At 39.8% G+C, this 24,310-nt stretch overlaps 1 protein-coding gene across 1 annotated transcript in view; it reads right to left on the bottom strand.

Moving 5' to 3' along the window:
• SPTLC2 (serine palmitoyltransferase long chain base subunit 2) overlaps positions 1-17,041 on the bottom strand; it is a 55,750-nt gene extending 38,709 nt beyond the window's left edge. The window contains exons 1-2 of the mRNA XM_081934524.1: positions 16,618-17,041; positions 3,293-3,487 (exon numbers count right to left, since the gene is read on the bottom strand). Coding sequence (XP_081790650.1) covers positions 3,293-3,487; positions 16,618-16,743 — 321 coding nt within the window. The 5' untranslated portion in view covers positions 16,744-17,041. The remainder of the gene's footprint in view (positions 1-3,292; positions 3,488-16,617) is intronic.
• Positions 17,042-24,310: the final 7,269 nt, after the last annotated feature.

Genomic DNA, 24,310 nt, shown 5'->3' with positions numbered 1-24,310 from the left:
TTCCAAATTGTCACCCATAAATTCCTTTAAGATGGCTAACTCTCAAGTGGCTAGGCAGCTCTCTGAGACGACTCTTCTCCTAAATGCTCTATTAATTGAAATGTGGCATTTTAAGTGTTATTTGTAAATCCTTTTGTTGATGTTTAAAGTAATACTAATTCAGAAACAATTCTATAGTTAATGATGTTTAAAACATAAACAAAACAGGTAATACAGATTGGCTTCATTTAAAAATTGGGTTTTTTTTTTTGTTATGCTATACATTTTGTCATACAAATGAAGCAATTCATTCTCAGTGTGAAACAGACACAAAATAAAGCTAACACCAAACATCAACATTGCTAATATATCCAAATGTATCCCAGACATTCTACTACTATCTGTCACTTGCTGTTGCAGAGTCAAACAAGAGAAGTTGGTAACTTGCCCTTCAGAGTTGCAAGGTACTAAGACTTGTTCCTGGTCAACTCTCTAATCCTTCTCTGTAATCCAGTTTCAACTAAATACCCCCAAAGCGAAAGAAGATCATGGATAGAAATGTAAAACATATGAGATAGGCTGAACGTGGCAGACTGATCCAGCTCTTGCCCTTCCAATCCTGCAAAATATGCTGTGCTTTTCTGGGAAAATTCCTACCTAAATGGTGAACCAAAGCATTTGAGATACACACAATAAAGTATATTTCATTGGCCCATAAGTACTTTTTTCAAGACGCAACTGAACTTTCTGGTTTTTCTTTGAAGACCTTTAGCTTCTCATCCAAGAGCTTCTTCTACTCTGACTGGATGGTGGGAAATGGAAGGATTTATACTCCTTGCAAACAGCTGGTCATTTGCATTTTTTAGAGGGGTCCTTAAACTTGGAGGTTTATCTGTATTGCACCATTCAGGATCACCTGAATGGTGCAAATGGATGTAGAGCCTTCTTGGAACTATTGAAAGGACTGTGTTGGAGACTGAAGATACTAGATGTCCTATCCCTCCCCTCTGTTGAGAGAGGGATGTTCAATTTTGACATAGATGGCAAACCAGTGGTTCTTTCTGTTCAAAATGTGGACTTTGCTGTTTTCAAAAGAGTGGCCTTTGTGTTCTAAATGCAGATGGACTGTTGAATCTTGTCCTGATGGGTTTGTACTGTTATGTTGTGCCATGTGTTTATGAAGTGGTTGCTTTATTTCCCCAATGTACAGATCTGCATATGGTTCACTGCACTGTACTACATATACCACGTTGCTCAGTTTGTGTCTGAATGTTTTATCCTTGGGGTGGACAAGCTTCTGCCTTAGTGTATTCTTGGGTTGAAGTGTGCATGTATGTTATGTTGGCTGAAGTTCCTCCTGAGCTTTTCCTACTGTGTTTCCCCAAAAATACGACCTGTCCTGAAACTAAGGCCTTGCCATATTTTTCTGGTGGGCAAAAATATAAGCCCTCCCCCACAAATAAGCCCCCTGCACAACCCCCCACCTATGGCCAGGCAGAGCACCACTCACCAACCTAGCAGTATCCCGAAGGTGCCAAGCCGTGGGAACTGGGGGGAGGGGCAAAGGTGATCATGTTGCTTGGCGCCTTCGGGATACCATAGGTAGGTGAGCGGCACTGTGCCCAGCTGAAGCGGGGGTGGGTTGCCGCGTGGCTGCTCTCTTGCAGGCGGACTTCCAAAGAGCCGGGCACAGCCTCAGGGGCGAACGGCTGTGTTGCACTGTCGCAGCAGCACAGCACAGCAGCCATGAAGCAACCACACTCACGAAGAGCCAGCACTGTCCGAACACGTCTTTGTGGTCATGTGGCCGGCATGACTAAATATCAAAGGCACACAGAATGTTGTTACCTTCCCACCAAAGGTGGTTCCTATTTTTTACATGCTTTCGAACGTCTAGGTTGGCAAAAGCTGGAACAAGTAACGGGAGGTCATTCCGTTATGCAGTGTCAGGGATTTGAACCACCGAACTGCCGACATGATCGGGAGGGAATGAGGGTTTTGCAGTAACCTTCCCCTGGAGTGGGGAGGTAATGGAGATTTTACAGTATCCCTCCCCTGCCACCCCCACCAAACCGCACCACCCCCACCAAAACACGCCCTCAGAACCAGTATTAAAAAAATTTGAATCACACCACACAGTTAGTACAGTTTGGTAATGTTTAAGCAATATACTCTGCTATAAATTCCAGCTAACATAACATGCTCAATATGCATTATTAATCAAGCAACAAGACGACAAATTTATACATTTCTAACCCTAACCCTAACCCTAAAGGTAGTAGATGATAACAATGTGACCATTGGAATAATGAGTTCAAATATCCCATATTTAAAACATGCTTTAAAAATCAGAAACTAGTTAGTTTTATTCTTAGAATGAAGCTAAAATATTGTTTTATCCAACATCTCTGGGAATAATTAGTTGTAGCTACTTTGTGATTGAAAATACAGCTCAAGAACTGGAACATTAATGTATTTTTTTTGGCTTGTCTTACTATTACCATGTATTGGGCTAAAACTGATAATCTGCTAATAATTTCAGAAAAAAATGTTGCTTGTCAAGGATGTAAAGGTCTCCTTGGCTAGAACTCCCTGTACTGGAACATCATAATAGAACATTTTGGCTCTTTCCACATGAATTATGCCTAAAATACTTCTTATACAATGATGGACGGAAAGATGTTTTATACTACTGGTATTAGGTTGCTGGATATGTTTTTTTAGCCAGCATTATATATATATTTTCAATAGAGAAGCAAAGAAATATAACTTTTACCATTATGGTCAAATTTGTAGGGAGGAGTTTTATGATAAATAATTCCAATATTTTATTTTGTTTTTTACATCACAATGATAAGGCACTTTATTTTTTAAGAAACATGAAAAAACAAGTGTATATGAGAGAAGCAATAAAAAGCAAATCTCTTTCTCTCTTTGAATGAATTACCCAAGAATGTATTATGTTCACTTCTGCCAAGACCTGCCCGAAAGGCAAGTAGATTCTTCACCTCATCTTAGCTGATAGCCAACAACAAGAATATACTGTAATTCACATGCTATTAGGCAGTACTGTATGATTTAAAATACTTTCAGAGGATAAGAGGACGAGCCTGAAGCATCACAAACCACGATTTAACTAATAAATGTAAATGTTAAACTACAGTTAATTAAGCATGCTTCGGTCCATGTTTTAATGCTGACTAGTGCAGATTGAAAATTATACTTGGTAAACAATGATTGCCTATTTTAATACTTATGTCCATTTCACTGAAATCATATTAACTGCTACTTTGCCTCTAAGTCAAAACATTACCTTCTGTTCATCTCTTTCAGTTGCATTATGGCATTTCTCAATTTTCCATTGCCGTAGAAAGTCTCGAAGATATCCAAAAAGGGTGAGCACACCATAACCTACATAAGTCAGCACAGCAACCAGCATTGGTGTTTCTTCAAAAGTTTCATTGAAAGATCTCTTATATAAACCTCCATTATGTGTAATATGATGAATCTGGAGGAAATAAAATATAAGAAAAATATGGGAGTAATCAATTTCCTTTGAGCTCTTATTCTACCTAGAGACAAATACAGTTAGTATTATGTTTTGCTTATTATACCTCAGAACCTAATATCTCATTAGCTAATAATCACATTTTAACTCTGTAAATTAATTTTAAAACAAATATTAATTTAATTCAAATTTGCGGCTGCTTTTCATAAGATGATTTGAACGTATTTATGAACCAACTAATATCCCAAGGTACCAAACAAGGCTACTTTTTATCATCTTTACTATTCACTTTAGCCATAGAAGTGTTGGCAATAACATTTTAATCTAATAATCAGGTTTTTGGAATGAAAGTGGCAGATAAGAGGATTCTTTTAACTCTATTTACAGATAGTATGATTTTGATTCTCTCAAATGCTTTTTGTTCAGCCAGCCATATTAAAGAGTTAGAGAAATTTGCAGAGTTGTCAGAACTATCAGTTAGTTTTCCTAAACTACATCTTATTTATTTTCATACTTTCCCAAAAACTAAAAAGGAAATCTCCATAGTTTTAGGGATTCCAATTCCAATATAAATCTTTAATATATTTAGTTATTACTTTTAATTAATTTTTTCTTGGAATTATATTAATGCAACTACCTTATATTGTAAAAGGAAAAATAAATAAACAACTCCTTAAAAAAATCATATATTTAATTCTCTACTTGGTTTTCAATCCATAACAATGATTCTCTGAAACATTAATCCAGCAGGATTTTAAACATAAGCAAGCCCCATGAGTTGATATTTTGTTAATTTTGGGAATGATGATGATGTTTTATGCTTCTGAGACTGAAGAATGACCAGTTTGAAAAACCAAATTGTTTTGTCAGAATTCTGGCTTTCCAATGTCTATTCACTGATGTGAATAGTGAACATCAAGTACCATATTAAAAACTAAACCAGCAGCATCAACACCTTGAGCAGATCACGGTTAAAAGCAATAACAGGATTTCCATTATACTGCTGGACAACATTGAGAGACTGCCAGGTTAGATAAGAGTTGTAAAGCTCTTTATGTAGCATTAAGTTCAGGAAGTGGAAAGAAAGGGACTTTGATACTAATGCAAAACTGTGATTACCAAGAAAATCATTATATTTTAACAGCCATAGTCAACCACCAAGTTATGACTACTTTGTGCAGGATATAAGACCTATAGTTTCGGAGATCAAAGTACTAGTATAAACAGCATGGGACCACAAAGGATTGCTTTTTCTCCTATATAAATCTTTCTGATCATCAACGTTTTATACAGGTTCGGATCCCTAGAAGAGTATGTTTTATTAACTGGGGGCTTTCCTGAATGTTAAAAATCTTTTATAAATGTATTAGCCGAACATTATTTGAGATTTGTAGAAAATCTGGTAAATTGCTTTTATCTTTTTATACAGCTTGCATAACATTGATTTTAAAACTGGATAAAAATTTTAAATCTTGCACAAGCTATAGATATTAAGATATTAACCATTTTGTTCCCTGGGTGATTGCAAAGATACTTCTTTTTTAAATATAACTTAAGCTTTTAAAAAAATAAAAAAACTATCAGAAAAATAATATGGAGGGAAAAAAGAAGTCAGAATCTAGAAAGAAAGAGCAGACAAAGGTGCAGTAAAATAAAAAATACACAAAAGTACATAAAAAATGAATGGCTTCCAACTTCTTTTAGAGCAAATAAAAATAAAATTTGAGTTCTTGCACTAAAATTATAATGTAACCCCCATCTTTATAATCTACATATGTCACTAATATTCAAATCTGTTATAATTTAATTTTTTTCTATTTTGTGCAGAAAATCTACAAGTTTTTTTTCAAATTGGTATTAAATTTAGCCAGTATCATTTTCAAAACATCAATAATAATTCCTGCGAGTCCACATAGACTTGGTGCCTTTTCTGATTTGATCTTTGACAATAATTTTCATTATTGTCACACTCCAGGATAATTCATAATCTGTCTTTGTATATCTGCAAGTCATGGTAAATTTTACTTTTCAAAGTAACATTCTACTTTTTCAGGAAAATGCCCTGCCTTTTATACAAATTAGAGTAGTAATATTGATGTACAGTTTATTGCATTATTATTCAATAAAATTGTATCTCCCACTTGCAGCTTCAAGATTCCAACATGACTGAAGTAGTAATAATAGCTTCAAGATCACCCCTTTTTCTTTTCTTAATTTGCAAGCCAATCCCTTCTCTGATTTGTTGACAAATTCAAAGTTCTTTTCTTCAACACAGTTGAGTTTAGTCTTCATATCTCTTAGTGCCAACATGGATAATTGTTGTTGTACGTATTTTGTTAGATATGAAATATCTCTCTTTGTGCAGAGATTATTTCTGTATATAATTAATCTTTCCCGGTAGGGATTTATCATTTTAGAGTGAAACAAGAAAAAAACAAGAAGAAAGCAAGAAGGCAAAACCAAGAAAAATACATGAACTTTATATGAGAGAATGAAAATATGTTTTCAATTTTTTTGAATAAGGCAAAACAAAAAATGATGAAGAAAATCATTGCAATAAAAAGCAGTCTAGTAGCCATCTTCTCTTTCATTCCCAGACTTTTTTCCCCAGCCACCAACTGCTCCTTAAATATTTTTATAGTCTACTTTGGACACCTGCAATTATAGAAAATATATACAGTAGCTTAGGCTTCAACTGTAGAATTTTTGGTGCTCTAGAAGTATGGTTGTTTGCAGATATTTCATTGTCCAATGAATTTGGGATTAGTTTGCCTTGCTAATGTTGGTGGGGGTATGTTTTCTCCTTGAAAGTTCTTTGATTGGAGTATTGTTTTCTGCTTGATTGCTTGTTTGATTTACTCATCTGGGTGTTGATTACTGTACATAATGTATTTTCACCTTTTTATTTCAGTTCTTAACTTTTTTATTGCCTGTTTTGAATGATGATACAATCTGGTCTGAGTACTGAGAGTGGTGATTCCATGGGTGTTCCTCTGATTTGTTTGTCATAGCAGAAACTGTGATGCAGTATCTAGAAACTATAGCATTCCACAACTATAACTAAAAGTAGGGATTCGGTACACAGATGATACTTTTGTCATAATAAAAAAAGGAACACCTAGAAACACCTCAATCAATCAATAATAAGGAAAACAAGAAAAAAACAGCACATTACTCTTCCTAGCAGATTAGTAACCCAAGTTTGAAGTTGCAATGGCACTGAAAAAAGTGACTGTTTTCACACATACAACTGTTGCAGCATAGTCACGTAATCAAAATTCAAACACTTTGACATCCGGCATGTAATTTTGATGGTTGCAATACCCGGGGTTAGGTGATCAATTTTGGTGATCTTCTGAGAAGCAGTGGGGAAGCCAGATTCATTTAACAATAGGGCGGATTTGATGTAAATCAAGTCAATTTAAATCACAATTTAAATCATGATTTAAATCACTAGTAAAAAGGCTTGATTTAAATCAACTCGATTTAAATCATAATTTTTAGAGAGCAACTGACACCTCTGCTACTCCTCTGACCTGCTGTTGACTTACTGACAGTCCCGATGTTGCAGAATATACAGCCTCATAACTAAGCTCCATTTCATGCTGAATCAACTAAATTATTTATGTATCTTAAATAGAAAACTATCTTTAGATTTTTACTACAAAAGCATTTTATTAAAATAAATTTGAAATAAAATAAAAAACAATCTGATTTAAATATAAGAAATTGATTTTTATCCACCCTGCTTAACAACTGTTACTAACGTAACAACTAATTCACTGAATTGTGGCAAAAAAATAAAATGGGGTAAAACTCACTTAACAGCTGTCTTGAACAGAAATTTTTTTCAACTCAGCCAAATCTCGCCAAAACCACGATTGAAATTTATTTTGAGAGCCACATTTTTAAAACCGAAAATACATAGGATGGTACACTGTTTTTAGTTTCAATAAACTCTGGCATTTGAAGCATGCAAGTCTTAAAGCTGTCAAGTTGCAAGACCCTTGCACCCCTAACCCTTTAGAAAAAAAAAACCCAGGGTCTTCAAACCTGACAGCTTGAAGACTTGTGGAGTTCAACTCCCAGAATTCCTCCTCCAGTCATGTTGGCTCAGGAACTCTGGCATTGAAGCACGCAAGTCTTAAAGCTGTCAAGTTGCAAGACCCTTGCACCTCTAACCCTTTAGAAAAAAGAAAAAACCCAGGGTCTTCAAACCTGACAGCTTGAAGACTTGTGGACTTCAACTCCCAGAATTCCTCCTCCAGTCATGCTGCGGCGACGTCATCTGCGTGGATCCATCTTCGGCTTTTTTCACAGGGGGCAGGGCTGCTGCTGAAGATGTCGCCGAGCCCCTGCCGCCACCAGAACAACAGCTGCCTCCTCCTCCTCCTCCAACAGCACCACCACATTTGGAGTGAAGCCGCCAAAGCTCCCGCTGGCGCCCCCCTCCACTCGGAGCACCGCGTTACCCCTGCTGCCTTCTCTGCCGCCGCCATGCTTTTGAGAAGCCATGAGGCCTTTTTTCCCTGCTCCTGCCCCCCCCGCCTTCCTACTGGCTCCCGCGGCCTCATGGCTCCTCAAAAGCACAGCAGAGGAGGAGGAGGCAGGGTAACGCGGGGCCCAACTCAGGTGCTCCGAACGGAGGGGGAGGCGCCGCTGCCATAGGCGGGGGCGCCGGCGGGAGCTTTGGCGGCTTCACCTCTGCCGCAGCGTTGGGTGCTGTTAGAGGAGGAGGAGGCGGCAGCAGATATTCCGGTAGCGGCAGGGGCTTTACTTTAGCTGCAGCGCCGGGCGCAAGCAGCTAGGATTGGCCACCCACAAAGGACCTCCTCCCCGGGCTTGCTTTCTTGGCGTCAGTTGCCCCGCGCTCACCAAAACAAGTCCAGGGAGGTCCTTTGCGGGCGGTCAGTTCTAGCCGTCTGCAAAGGACCTCCCCAGCCTCCGGCGCCTGTGACAGCAGAAAGCACTGCGCGGCAGTTGGAAACTGCTGCGCGGTGTTTTCTTGCCACCTGCGTGGGCGCGCAGCCGCGCATCTTAGAGGGAACAGTGGGAGGGAGGGGAGCGGGCACCCGGCACACAGAAGAGCCGCATTAAAATGTGTAAAGAGCCGCATGTGGCTCGCGAGCCGCGGCTTGCCGACCACTGTTCTAGGGTATTGGCTATTCCTGACAATTAGTATTATCTGCAAATTTGATGAGTTCCCCTTCTATTCCCTTGTCTAGATCATTTATAAAGATATTTGAAGGGTACTGGGCCTAAAACGGAACCTTGCAGTACTCTACTGCTTATTTCCCTCTATGTGGATGTACCATATTTTTTCGGAGTATAAGACGCACCTTTTTTCCTCTAAAAAGAGGCTGAAAAACTGGGTGCGTCGTATACACTGAATACAGCATTTTTTGCCTCCTGAAACCCCGTCCCCTTCACCAAAATGGCAGTGCATAGCCTTATGGAGGCTTTCAGACAGCTCCTGGGGGCTGGGGAGGGCAGAAATGAGAAGAAACTATATTTCTCTCTCCCCTTCTATCTACTTATATATCTACCTACCCTCCTCTCCCCATCTACTATATTTCTCTGTCTCTACTTTTCTCTCTCTATCCCTCTACCTACTCTCTCCCCCACCCACCTACCTACTCTCTCCCCCACCCACCTACCTACTGTATTTCTCTCTATTTCTCTCTCTCTAGCCCTTTATCTACCTACCTACCTACTCTCTCTCTCTCCCTACCTACCTACTGTATTTCTCTCTCTTTCTCTCCCTCTAGCTACCTACCTACTTTTTTAAAAAAATTGCCTCTTCAAAACCTGGGTGCATCTTACACTCTGGTGTGTCTTATACTCCAAAAAATACGGTAGTTTTGTTAAGGGCTATACATTGAGTATGGTTTATCAGCATGATAATTCCATCTGGTTGTGTTGCTGTCTATCCTACATTTTAGCTTACCAAGAATTAGCTTGTGGTCTAGTTTGTCAAAGAATGAAATTATCTGTTTTTGACAAATCTATATTGGCTTCTGGTTATAACTTTGCTTGCTTTTAGGTGTCCACAGATTTGTTGTTTGATTATCTTTTCCAGGATCTTCCCAAGTATTGATGGTCTATAGTGTCTGAGTCTGTCCTGCCCTCCCTCCCATTTTTTAAATATGGGAATTACATCAGTTCTTTTCCAGTCCTCAGGTGGTTCCCCCGTGCTCCAAAAACTTCAGAACACATGGTGCAATGGTTTCAAGATCACACTACCAGTTTCTTCAGAACTCTGGGGTGTAATCCGTTAGGAGCCAGTGATTTGAATTTGTCTAGAGTCAACAGGTATTCTCCAATCTTTTTCTTGCTTATTTTAATTTAACATATCTTCCTCTAACATATCTTCCATGGCTTTGTTTTTGGTAAGTTGGGTTGTATTTTATTTTTGTGTGAAGACAGGTGCAAAGAATGAATTAATTTCTTGTTTTTTATGAGCTGAAAGAGACTTTATTATTTTTGACATTTGTTGCAAGTGTTACTTCATTCTGAGCCTTGGCTTTCCTGACTTCATCTTTGCACGTTTGAGCTATTTGTTGGTACTCTGCCTACTTATCCCTTTTCTCTTTTAGTTTGTCAATGAGTTCTTTATGCAACCATGCTGGTTTCCTCTGGGATTTCTTGTTTTTCTTTTTCAATGGTATTGAGCTGGACTGGGCTCTTATAATATTTTCAGAGTTTCCCAGGTTTCTTAAGTTGATTTCTCCTTTAAGCTTTTCACCTATGGCAGTGATGGCAAACCTATGGCACGTGTGGCACAAGTGGTACACGGAGCCATTTGTCAGGGCACGCAAGACGCTGCCCTGTCAGCTGAGTTCACCTTTTTAAAAGCTATTTTTCGCCTTCCCCAGGCTCCAGAGGCTCTATAGGAGCCTGGGGAGGGTGAAAAGAGCCTCCTCCACCCTCCCCCCCCCCGGAGGCTTCAGGGACCGTCCGGAGGCTTCCCTGAAGTGACTTCCGGGTTGCTCGGAGGGTCGTTTTAAGCGTTCCGAAGGCTTCAGGGACCGTCCGGAGGCTTCCCTGACGCCTTCGGAGCGCTTAAAACCACCCTCCGAGCAGACCGGAAGTGACTTCCGGGTTGCTCGGAGGGTTGTTTTAAGGGCTCCGAAGGCTTCAGGGAAGCCTCTGGACGGTCCCTGAAGCCTCCGGAGGACCTCCAGAGGGGCGGGGGAGGCTCTTTTCGCCCTCCCCAGGCTCCTATAAAGCCTCTGGAGCCTGGGGAGGGCGAAAAAAGCATTTAAAAATGGGGGGAGTCGCGCGTTGTGAGCGCATGCGCACTGGGGGTCACGCGTTGCATTATGGGTGCGGCACGCCCGCACACGACCCCGCTGCGCTCCCCCCCTTGTGGCACGCGAGCCAAAAAAGGTTCGCCACCGCTGATCTATGGGTTCCTTTGCAAGCTCTGAGTTTGTTAAAATCAACTCTTTTAAAGTCTAAGACACTGGTTTGATTATACTCTACTGCTTGCGTCTGCATTATATTGAAATCTATTATGACATGGTCATTCTCCCCCAAAATTTGTTCAATCTCACACTTGATGCAGAGTTTGCCTCCCGGCTGTAATTTATGCAGAATATATTAAAATTTAGGGTGTTATATATATTAAAAGACAATTTAAAATATATGAAATTAATATGGTAACTGCTAACATCCATGAATTATATGAATATTAATTGCAATTCCATTTAATTAGTGGGGTAAGAGTAATGTTTCTAAATTAATGTTATTAAAATGTTACTCTTAATTGATTTAAATTTTAAGAAGTATTCCCAAGTTATTTCCAAATAGATTGTTTTGTTCAGATAAACAGTATACTGAGGAATGTTCTACAGGAAGAATAGACCATCAAGACTTTCATTAACTAAGCTGAAATTATTTTTCGATGAAGAAAGTTTTATTTATTTGACTTTAAAAAGTCACTGGGCAATTTCCACCTACTTTTATGTGGAATGAGAATTTTATTGAATATTAATTGTTATGGGCTCTATTATAAGAGTATTATTTACTGCTATTAGGATCTTGGCAGTCATTTGGATCAACAAATGGCTTTTCCATTTTTTTTAAATTTGAGAGCAATTGCAAGTATTTGGGACATACAATGTATATGATGCTGAGTGCTTTGAATATTTCACTTTTCAGAAAAATTCTATTTTATACCAGAAACCTGAAAATATATTTACTGATGAGTACAATAAATAGGTGGAATACCACTGGATGCAAGTGTTTTTTTTTTTTTTGCAAATGCTAATAAATCTCAAGTCTAATTTGTATTGGATATCCCAAAGAATGCTTGAGAAAAGAGATATAGATATATTATTTGTATTAGAAATAAAATAATGATAATGGTAATGATATTATTCATTTTGGTGGTTCTGTGGGCCACTCTCTCCACAACTTGCACTAATATAAAACAGATTTATGGGTAAATATTTTTATATTAATTTTGAGTTATATTCCAAAATTGTGGAATTGACCATTTTTGACAAACTGAGGTTTTAAAAGACATAGGGAACATCTAAAAGAATATATCGAGACTCTCAAAAATCACATATCAGGCCTGGATTCAAGAAATGTTTATAATGTACCAGTTTTTAAGGCTATTTTTCTGCTAATCAAAGATGATATTAAGCACAAATTTTAGAATATTTTACCACACCAGACAATGTTTATGGATTCTTGGATATTCTCTCATTGGAATATATGTGTGATATAGATGATTTATATTAATTCAATATGTAAATTATTGGGGGTTGTGCCACTTTATTTTCTTTTCATAATAGAATTTCGTAATTAATTGGGTTATCTGATAGATGGATGTGCATATTTTTTTATCTTTTTAGGTGTTTACAGCATTTTTGCTGCAAATTGCTTCCCCTATATTTGTGATGGTGAACCTACTGCACACGTGTCACAGGTGGCCCGTGGAGCCATTTGTTAGGGCACGTGAAGTGTTGCCCTGTCAGCTCTAGCGCGCCAGCTGACTTTGGCCTTCATTTGAGGCTGTTTTTCGCCCTCCGGAGCCTTCAAGAGGCTTCCCTGGAGGCTCCAGAGGGCAAAAAATGGCCCTACGAGCAAACAGAAAGTGACCTACAGTTTGGCCGAAAGGCTGTTTTTCGTCCTCCGGAGGCTTCAGGGAAGCCTCCTGAAGGCAAAAAACAACACTACGGCCAAACCAGAAGTGACTTCTGGTTTGGCCATACAGCGGTTTTTTGCCCTCCGGAGCCTTCTGGGAAACCTCCTGAAGACTCCGGAGGGTGAAAAACAGCTCTACGAGCAAACCGGAAGTCCATTCCCAAACTTTTGGTTTGCCCATAGGGCTGGTTTTTCGTGCTCCGGAGGCTTCAGGGAAGCTCTGGAGGGTCTTCAGGGGAGGCTGTTTTCGCCCTCCCCAGGCTCCTAGAAAGCTTCTGGAGCCTGGAGAGGGTGAAAAAAGCACGCCAAAAGAGAGGGGAAAGCGCTGGTCACACGAGCATACGCACAGAGGGGGAAAGCGTGCGCATGTGTGGCACGCCCGCACACGACCCCCCTGTGCTCCCCCTGCTTTTGGCACGTGAGCCAAAAAAGGTTTGCCATCACTGCCATATATTTTCTTTAAGTATTGCAAATAATGTAATCTCAAAGAGCTTGCTTTTGAAATGATTTCTCTCAGGATGATTAAATTTTTATCTATCATGGATCTTAGCATTTTGGATTATAGACTTATCATTATTGTAAGATTTAAACTGAGTGCCACTGGCTCCTGGGGACTAACATAACCGCACAACTAAAAATATGCAATTATAGAAGTCAATTGAACAGGGAGCAGTCATCTGGGATGATATTGTCTATTTAATGGTTTGTTAATATATAGCTTTGAAAGGCAGACAAGTGGTCAAATTAAGGTGATCCATGAAATTCATAGTTTAAATAGCTTCCAAGACCAATTAAGAATATGTGGGTAAATAACATTGGGATTAGAGCAAACTACCAGCTCTGGGTTGTAAAATTTGGATGATCATCAGATGGCAGAATAATTTTTGGTAACTATGCTATCCCCTAACTGGATTTTGCATGTTAGATTTGGTAGCTTTCAATGTACTATTGCTTAATTCTCATAAGAACTGCAAAACAGCCAGAGTGAAATTTTATTATCAGTTAATTTGGGCAGTAGTCAAATGGAATGGACGACAAATACTAGGTCAGTAGGTTAATAGCCATTTGGGGAAATAATAAAAGAATAAAAGACAAGATGATGAACAGCAACAAGGTGGATAGACCTGATACTGCAACCATGTCTGCACCATTAGAAGATCTAAAAAGCCAAGCTGAGGATAAATTATCCTGGAGAAGTTCTATCTATGGTACTAAGAGTTGATGCTGTCTATAATCAATCATTTGATTGGATAAGTGTTGTAATTTGGCCTGCATCATGAAGATTAGATGATTAATAAGACTGTGGAAATAAATATCTTCCAATTTTGATGATCTTCATTTTCTGTACAATGTACAATGTTCTGTACAAAAATAAAAATGCAATAGGTAGAGAAGTGGAGTTATAGTATTTATAATGTTTATTATGATTATTTTTCTGAACACCCATTACAGTTCTGTTTGCCACAAATAGAAGAAAAATGTTGGAAGGGACCTTGGAGAGCATTTATTTATTTATTATTAGCGTTTATATACCGCCCCCTCTCTCGAAAGGGACTCGGGGCGGTTTGTTTAACTTCTTTTCCAATGCAGGAATTCCCAAATAGATGACCACCCATCTTATGTTTAAATACGTCCACAGAAGAAAATCTACCAACTTCCAAAGGAGTTTCTTCAATCTATTTCCTCATTTTTTAATTATAGCTATATTCTGCTGAAATTAAATCAATTTTTGTATTCATTACTTATCAATTTATATAACCATTCATCTTCCAATCATGATTAGGTGGCTCTATAAATCATGTCATGCCAAAGAAAACCACAACAATAAGCTTTTCTAAGCTATGCCCCCCCTATATTGGGGACCATCCAGGTCATCAAGGATTTACAAAATGCCAACTTAATTGAGGCCAAAGAAATCTAATGAGGGGTGAGGTTAGAGTGCTGTATTACAGGCTAACTCTGCCCAATGCCAGGAGCTCGATCTTGCCCAGGCTCAAGGGTTGACTCAGCCTTCGTTCCTTCTGAGTTTGTAAAATGAGGACCCAGATTGTTGGGGGCAGTTTGCTGACATTAATAAACTGCTCAGAGAGCGCCATAAAGCACCATGGAACTGTATATAAGTGTAAGTGCTATTGGAATGGTGCTATATTCCACAAGGCAGGCACTACAACAAAAAGGCCCACTTCCTGAGTCTGCCAGACAGCACTGTTTAATAAATGGGAGCTGGAATATGCCCCCAGACTCAGATATAGTGAGCGGAGGAGAAAAAATTGAAGAAATATGATCCTGGCCCCATACTATGAAACTCTTTATAAGTGGTAACCAGCACCTTGAATTGCACCTGGAAACTTACTGGGAGGCAATGCTGTATATTGATATTGGTCTCTAAGATGATATTTGTTGCATTATCTGCAAATTTTCTAAAACTTTCTATCCTCAATCACTACGATTGTGACTTGCCAAGGAGACTGTGGTGAAAAAGAAGGGAAAAAAAGCCCAACCAGGCTGAAACTTTTAAATGTATTATTTTTTGCAGGGGTGGCCAGTTTCAACTCTGTGGAAATCTAGGAAGCTTTATGAAATAGTCTGAATAAGAAGTTCCATTTGAATGGGGACAATAATTTTTGCTAATTTTGTTAGTAGGCATTTCCAATTAAAATAGAGAGGAGGAGAATATTGTTTGTTTTCATTTCCAGGTATGATTTTTATTAGCATTTAAATTTACAATCTTAGATTTTGTGCAAACTTCATTTTTGAGCTTTAACGTTTGGACAGACTAAATGAAATAATGAGGAAAAGAATAGCAGGATAGAATGACACTCACCCTTTAATAAATGCAGGAGCTAAAACTATGAACTAACATGTTAACTGACAAAAAAAAATTTAAGTGCTTACTGTTTTGAACTATGTTACCTAAGTAAGTCTCTCACTTTTTTGTAACTACAATTAGTGTATGAAAAATTAGGAATCATCTACAGAACAGCTATGATTAAAACTAAAGCTCAAATTTAGCAGATTTTTTTCTGCGGCAGATGTCTTTAAAAGAGTCCTTTGTCACATTCAGATTTAAACATATCTGAAAACTCCTGAAAGGGACCTTCAGCAGCCAAAGTCATTGTACTCTACTATTAAAAGACATTAAGCACCTGAAGTTATCTTGCAAAAACGTAATTTAAAGCTATCTAATAATCTCAAATAAGCCTCACTACAACATAATACAAGCTACTGCTGCATTAATAAGTGCACACAGAAGAATGCTGTCCATTTGTACAAGTTACAAAATGTTCACGGAATTATGGGAGAAAGTGACATGCCGAAGATAAATCAAGGCATCGCTTACACAATAAAATACAAGTGCATATTTTAGCAGGAGTTCTAGTTCCACACCAGAGATACACAACCTTTTGCTAGATGGAACATCTTACACTTCCATTCCCAGCATACTCATTATTGGAAGTTAAAATCCAACCCTCTCCTAGAGAAATGAAATATTAAAAAGGCAGAATGTTTCCCCTAAAAAAGAGAAGTAGAAACTCAAGAGAGACAGAACGACCTACACTGCCATAGTTAGCCTTACAAAAGGCAACATTTGTACCCAGAAGCACAACCCATGGCAGCCTGTGTGTGGGGTTACTGTACGATTCAACGTGCCGAGTACACATACAGCCAAGTAAAAAAAAAAGGGGGGGGGACCGGGAAGGGAAACTTTTTCTTCTGAAAAAGGGTCGAAGCGAGGAGACGCCAAGCCGCCTCAACGCACCAGGAAACGAGGGCAGAAAACAGTCACCGAGGAAGCTGACCGCTCAAGGCCAGCCTTTCCTCGCTCCCGCCGCGTGACTGACAGCGAGGGATTCCAGCAAGGCACTGCCCGGCACGGCCCGAGGCCTCTTGACTGGGAGCGAGAGGCAACCAGGCCTCCGCCACCCACGGAGAGGCATCCTGGCTCCGTACAGATGCTCCGACCACCGCCTTACCTGGCCGTGGGACTCGGGCCCGGCGAAGCCTCGGACGTAACCATTTTTCCGACCGCAACCGTTGGCTGGGAGGCTGCAGCCGTTGGCACGAGGTTGCCCGTCTATTTTCTCGCCGTTGCGCTTCATCTTGCCGGCTCGGACAAGCAGCCACCTAGAAACCAACCACCGCCTGTCCCAGGGCTGCTTTATCGCACCGGAAACCCAGCCGGAGGCTTTCGCCAATCACAGGCCGGAGCGTCACTCTGAGGCGGGGACGGCGCGCCCTTGGCCCGAAGCCGGGCTGGCCTCGCCCGTGTGAGGAGAAGACGCTCGCGGAGGAGGAAGAAGAGGAGGAGGAGAGCGACTTCATTCGCTGCCGAGCGGCAAGCAGGAGCCCAGACGCGGAAGCGGAGGACGAAGCCCCAAGTCTCGGCGAGACCAATCACGAGAGGAAAAATGTATTTAGGGGCGGGGAGGTGGGAATAACTGATCCAATCGTTCGGCGCGGAGCCCCCGAGGGCGTGGTTTGTCGTGTGAAGAATGTAGACTGGTTCCCTCTACGAGAGGAAGCGAAAACCGCGCATTGGGGGCCTCGAATGGCGGAAACTGTAGCCTGAACGAAATTTGCCGTCCACGAAAAATTGCCGCGAACTTTCCCCCCGTTACTCTCCGCTTCTCATTCCCCCCCAAGATAGTATTTCTCAAACTTGGCGACTTAAGGATAGGGAATCCTGGGAGTTGGAGTTCCCCCGTCTTAAAGTCGCCAAGTTTGAGACAATGCTCTAAAATAATAGATCAGAGGTCCCCAAACTTGGCAACTTTAAAACTTGAGGACTTCAACTCAGAATTGAAGAATTCTCCAGCCAGCAATCAGTTCTTAAACAGATTCCTTGAAGCTTCGATAAAGTTAGAATATGGGGAGGGATATTCTGTTTGAACAGCACCGGTCCTGCTCAACCTGTCTCCTGAGCTGAGAAGCAGATGAAAAGGATCAGTTAAGAGCCAGAAGTTTATTTGTGGGCTAAGTTCTGATAAAACCACAGAACTTAGCTTAATTCTAAACTTCCGTTTGGCTGAAAATATGTTGATGCCAAGACCAAAACACTCAAACGTACATTGGATTAAATAGATAATTGTCCCTTGCATGTATTTTTTAAATGGAAATATAAGGTCTTGCTGAGAACGAAAAAAGAGCAATTGGCAGTTGTGGAAAATAGCAAAATAAATCTGGTGTATGTATAGCCCTTTCGCAAAATGATAAAATCTGGATTTATTGCTGAAGTAGAATCACACACAAAAGATAGAATGCAGTTCTGGGTCAGATGAACAATTAGGTAAATAAGTGCCAGGATTTTTATACAGGTTTTGAAATGCTGCTCTTTTATACAGGTCCTGAAGTACACCCACCCACACCCGTGATTGTGCAATGAAGAAGTTTGTGCTCTGAAAGGGTGTTGGGTTAATGGCTTTTGTCCTCTACTGGATCTTCGGTGAGGGACTACTGTGCTAATCCTACCATTCTGCTTTTGTTAGCTGTCACATTTTGCTGCAAGGAGTTTCGAAATATCCTAACTTAAATGGATTTCTGCCTGCAGTATTTGCTTTCCTTATGAATAGAGCCATCTAGTTGGCTTCCTCTTTCAATAAGCTCTTTATCTCCTTAAGGGCTAGCATCTGCTGTGAGCTATTAAGAAAGAGGGGGCTGCTTTCTGCCTTTAAGAACATGTTTCTCCATTTCTCCTTTTGGGAAATATAATATTCTGTCTTTTTTAATATTTCCCCAAATATTTCATTTCTCAGGGGAAGGGGATTTCCCACAGCATGCACACCAATATTATAACCCATTTCTTTCAAAGAGTTACTTGTTTCAGCCATCAGAACTGAAGAGTTTTATATTTTACTTTGTGATGATATATGTGATTTGATATCTCCTAAATCAAATCCAGAATGTGGAATAGAATTCTTTATTGGCCAAGTGTGATTGGACACACAAGGAATTTGTCTATATTTCAGATTGGACTGGATCTTCAACTTTGGAAAGACAATTACATGGCCTAATTACTTTCTGGATTGAGGACTTGTTAATTGCAAAGTATGAATTGCTTATAGGCATAGATTATGTATCATTGAATACCAATATGGTCATCTTTGATTGAAACTTAGATATTTCACACAAATATGTCTGTGAAATAACTATGTATTTGTTACTGCATTTTTTCTCTCTCTCTTTTTTTGTTTTGTTATTTTCTCTGTTCCATTTTATAAACTAGATGAAGTAGATTATCCTGAGATAACCAGTTATTTTGCAACTGAAAATCAATCACCTAATTGTGAGGCTTGGTTCTGACTGAATGATTAAAGGTAATTTCTGATTGTTGGGCTCCTGTATTCAATGTCAACATTTTATTACTCATGTCACTGACAGATCATAGTTAATTGCTGTGGCAGTTTATAAGTAGCTGACAGAATGCTTGTGCAAAATATTGCTCAAATAATTCCCTAAGTATAATTATTAATTTGCATATTAGACATCTGTATTGAAATTAGTTGATTGCCTAACACAGATCTTTAATTTCATTAATTTCAAACCTTAGTCATGAAAGGTGACTGTGGAACTTTGGACCAGTCACATTCTCAACTTAGCCCAACCCACCTCAAATGGTGGTTGTGGGAAAAATAGGAAGTAGTAGTATTATTTTTGCCATCTTGAGTTGTTTATAAAAATAATGAAGGCGGGATATAAACAAGTATGATAATACTTTGATTGGTGAGAAAACTAAGTTTCACATGAAACAGTAAACACTAAATCAGCACATTATTTTCCAGCATCTAGCTAATTGCTTCACACTGTTTTTAATGCAGCCTTTCACTCAATTCCTAAAGATTTGCTCTGGCTAAAATGTGCAAGTTCTTCTATGGACCATCCATTATTGCTTCATGGTTATATGAAAATACCGCAGTGAAAATCAGGTGTTGCATATTGTACATCTCAATTTTTATCCTAAAGGATTAAGTAAGATCTCTCTTTCTCCTTTTCAATGTTTACATCAATTATTTCTTCCAGGTTTTGACAAACTTAACATTTCATCCGTTTCAGTCTATGAAGCCATCTTGTGCACAACTCAAGTAATTCTAAGGAGGAGCTTCTGAACCCTTGCTTATGGTATATAAAGAGGAAAGCATGTAAAATGCATTAAACTGTAGCGATCACTGGCCTGGATTGAAGCTAGGCCCAAGTACAAGATAAGTTTCGTTTTTCCATAAGTTTCTATTCCTGAATATTTACAAGATTTCCTGTAAATCAGGTGACCATGAACAAGCTATGTGCAGTATCATGTTTCTGTATATGTGGCAGTAGTTATCTATGCTTATGCTTGGCTCTTTGACCAATAGAATGTTACTTCTTTGTGTAAGCTTCCTAATAAAAGGGGTCGGACGGAGCAATCTGTGTGCACCCCACCTCGAGGACTTCATGGTGTCGAGTTGTTTTTGAGTCAGGTGCCCCCGTGCTACGCACGCACCCTCGCGAGGGTCCCCGGAGAAGCAAGCCTCCCCCCGGTCCTTGCAGATGGTAAGGACCCCAAGCACCAGTGAAACCTCACATTAAACCATTTATATATTTGGGGCTATTTTTAATCATCTGTTGTTTGCAGATAACAAATAAGAGCTATTTCTGATTGGGCCTAGAAGATTGCTAAGCTTATTCTTCATTTTATTAGTGATAAAGGTTTCTACTATGTAGTGTGCAACTAGCAGTTGGTCTTTGATCATAAATAAAACTATTTATTTGTTAATTTGCTAAAAGGCAATGTCATAAGGACAGCAGAAAAAAAGATGTAAAAACAGCATGTTCCATGTTAAGGTGCATGCGAGTGACATGGTCATTGAATAGTAGAATCATAGGCCTGAAAGGGACCTTGGAGATCTTCTAGTCTAACCCCTGTCCAAGGCAGAAGTCCTTATCCCATCCCTGACAAATGGTTGTCCAGTCTTTTCTTACAAACTTCCAGTGATGGATCACCCATAACCCCAGAAGGCAAATCAGTGATTGGTCTGGTGTAGAGCTTCTTGGCAAAAGTCTGCTGATCATGATATGACTCCAGTGGCTTTGCGACCTGAATTTCAACCTGGCGAACTAGTCTATCATCACTTGGTGTACAAGTCTCATAGGCCATGAGTTCCAATACATGTCTTTGGGAACCCTGCTGGTACTGGCCAGTCATCTGTCTTCTGGGTCAGCAAGGTGGCTGGGGTGATGTTAGTAGAGAGACCCTAGCTGTGGTAACAATAACCTAGAAATACAATCTAGAAGTCAACATTTGACTACTAAGCAGCAGGTCCAGGTGCAGAACTGCCAAGGTAGCATTTTAAAAAAGAAATACTACCTTGTTTTATGTACAGAACCAGCTGGATAAGCAGACCTCAGAAATCCTGAGGTAATAAAACCAAATAAACTGAGTAGATTAACAACAAACAAACACAACTCTAATGAAGGCAGGATAATGCCACACTTTACAGTCAACAATACTATTCTCTAGTGTCAAGTACTAACAAAAGTATCTAGCTTGGTAATGTGAAGTTTAAAAATATTCTTCATTGCCTGTAATTATTTTTAGGACAGGAGTTGAAAGAACTTAAACAAACTGAGATAACCGGGAAAGAGATTCTGAGACAACTTAAGAAATATGAAGTTAGTAGGCTCCTGACAATATTTACCTGATAATTCTTAAGTATAAAATTGCTGCAACTTGTTCCTCAAATTTGGAGGCAATCTGGGGTTACTCGCCCCTTTTTTATTCAGTGACAATTGGAAATTGGCTCCTTGATGCACAAGGATCTCATTTGGTATGAATACCCTAGTGAAGATTTCGACCAGTTCCTCAGCTATTTTCATTGGCCATCACATTCCTTAATGAAACTGCTTCAGTTATCAGGTTGCAAAATTGCAGACCATGAGGATACACACATTGCTTTTACTCAATGGTGGCAAAGGGGCCACAATCTCCATGGCTATTTTAGAAAAAAAGAATAGGATTAAAGGCACTCTATGTAGTAGCTCTATCATATTTCCCTTTTACCAATTGATATACAGGAATGGAACTACAATAATGGGCCATATCTTTACAAATTTCTGGCTAATAAAATCTATCCAAAATTCTGTATGTACCAATATGTCTAGATCATGGATTTTCATAGGCTTGTTCCAATATCTCCTTTCAATATCCCTGGGCATCTAGTATTTGTTCAATCTGTTCCTTTGTATATGGACGAAACCTTATTCTTCTCTTTCTTTCTGATCTTTTCCTGGCATGTAGTCCAAAGCCAATTCTACTACTACTTTGATCCGTTTCTGGGTTGTGTTCTTGCATACTCACTTTGTTAAGGAGTATCTCTGGAAACTATTCTAAAATTACTTTCTCTGCCACTTACTCTTTGCTTCTTTCATCTAGTCTTATTTATTTACCGTACTTTTTGGAGTATAAGATGCACCAAGGTTTTGTAGAGGTAAATTAAAAAAAAAGTAGGTAGGTAGATAGAGGGATAGAGAGGGAGAGAAAGAGAAATACAGTAGGGGAAGAGAGAGTGTGTGTGTAGGTAGGTAGGTAGAGGGATAGAGACAGAGAAATAGAGATAGAGAGAAATACATTAGGGGGGGGAGAGAGTAGGTAGGTTGGTAGAGGGATAGAGAGAAATATATATATAGAGAGAAATACAGTAGATAGATAGAGAGAGAGTAGGTAAATAGGTAGAGAGAGGGAGAGAGGGGGGAGAGAAAGAGAGAGAGAGAGAGAGAGAGAGAGAGAGAGAGAGAGAGAGAGAGAAATACAGTAGGTAGGGAGGGAGAGAGTAGGTAGGTAGATGTTTCTAGGTGTATTTATCCATGTGGTGGAGAAAGAAATCGCTGACAATCTGTAGCACCTAAGACTTTGTTTCTGCTAGCACAGCACTTGATCAATGTAATTCTCATCAATCAGTTAAAGAGCTTTCCAAAAGGGCAGGGGAGTTTTTGCACTCTGCAAACCTCCCCAAAGCTGCCATTTTTCGTGAAAATGGCCTGTTTTTTTAAAAGGCATGAATAGCCTTGCGAGGGGGGGGGCTTGCAGAGTGCTGCTGGGGGGGCAAAAACGAGCAAAAAACGGCCTGTTTTTCACGAAAACGGCCCATTTTTTGTCAAACAAATTACATGCATAGCCTTATGGAGGCTTATAGAGTGCTGCTGGGGGGGGGGGGGTTGAGACGACAAAAAACAGCCCATTTTTTGCTCATTTCTGCTCTCCCCAGCCCCCAGGAGCTCTCGCAAGCATCAGCAAACCGGTAGTAAAAAAAATGGAAACCCACCACTTAAAAAAAGTTCTTAAACAACACACATACAGAAACATGCACACACAAGATACTACTTCATTCTTCCCATTGCTATTATTCCTATTACTGCTTTTCCAACTACCACTACTTGTGAGTCTTACCACTACTCCTTGTGAACACTGTTAGACAACATTATCTCATTCAGGTGCTTTGCTTCCACATATAAACACACACACACACAATCCCCACACTAACTAGTCTTCAGCATAGCTTTTATAGCCAAGGTTGCTGTGTTGGCTGGGAAGAGGCCTCAGAGAGAGAGGCTAAAAGCAGCACAGGTATTGGCCTATTTTCATGGCAGTATGCTCTCTCACATGCATTTCCTCCGTTGAGGGAAATAATTCAAGAAGTTGTGCCAGAATTCAGCAAAGGGACAGCTACCGATTCTTCTGCCCATGACTATCCAAAGTTTAGTAAACTCTGAGCCTCCTTCTCTCAGGACACAAATAGGTCAGTATTTAACGAGAGAACAATGGAAGGCAGAATTCTGGAGGAGTGCTTGTACATTAAAATATCTCAACAGAGGTGGAGGGATACAGCATCATCTATCTCCAATCCACCACATAGTCCTTTCAACAGTTTCAAGAAGGCTCTACACCCATTTTCACCACTCAGGTGACCCTGATGACATAGACCTAAACCTCCAGGTGACCTTAACTAAAAGAATGCAAAAGACCAGCTGTCTACAAGGAGTATAAATCCTTCCATTCCCCACCATCCAGTCAGAGCTGAAGAAGTTGGATGAGAAGGGAAACATCTGCAAAACCAAAAAGTCCAATTGCCTCTTCAAAAAGCACCTTTTATAGAGCCAAGGTGTCACAGTGGTTAGAATGCAATACTGCAGGCTTCTGCTGCTGCCTGCCGGCTGCCTGCAATTTGGCGGTTTGAATTTCACCAGGCTCAAGGCTGACTCCTTCCATCCTTCTGAGGTGGGTAAAATGAGAACCCAGATTGTTGGGGTCAGTATGCTGACTCTGTAAACCGCTTAGAGAGGGCTGTAAAGCACTGAAGCGGTATAGAAGTCTAAGTACTATTGCTTTTGCTTTGGGACAATGTGTACCTGGATGACTGAGAATCTCCATAGACATAGTACGTTAAAACAATCACACGCAATGGACTTAATCTGAGGAAAGACCAGAGTTAAGAGCCAGCTACAGTAAGGTAGAAAGGACTTTAAAAAGCAACCCAGATTTGTTTGAACAATTGCGTAAGCAGCACAGAATATTTATTGCAAACTTTGTTTGCTGATATATGAAATGTGAAGTTGAGTCACATGCCTTCTATTGTCTCACCTGGATATTGATTATAATCCTGGACTATTGAATAGAAGCACTGTGTGTTTGACCTTGGA

The sequence above is a fragment of the Natrix helvetica genome (assembly GCF_964273705.1).
Source record: "Natrix helvetica genome assembly, chromosome: 1".
Classification (NCBI taxonomy): domain Eukaryota; kingdom Metazoa; phylum Chordata; class Lepidosauria; order Squamata; family Natricidae; genus Natrix; species Natrix helvetica.
This window is presented reverse-complemented; position numbering and strand designations above follow the sequence as displayed.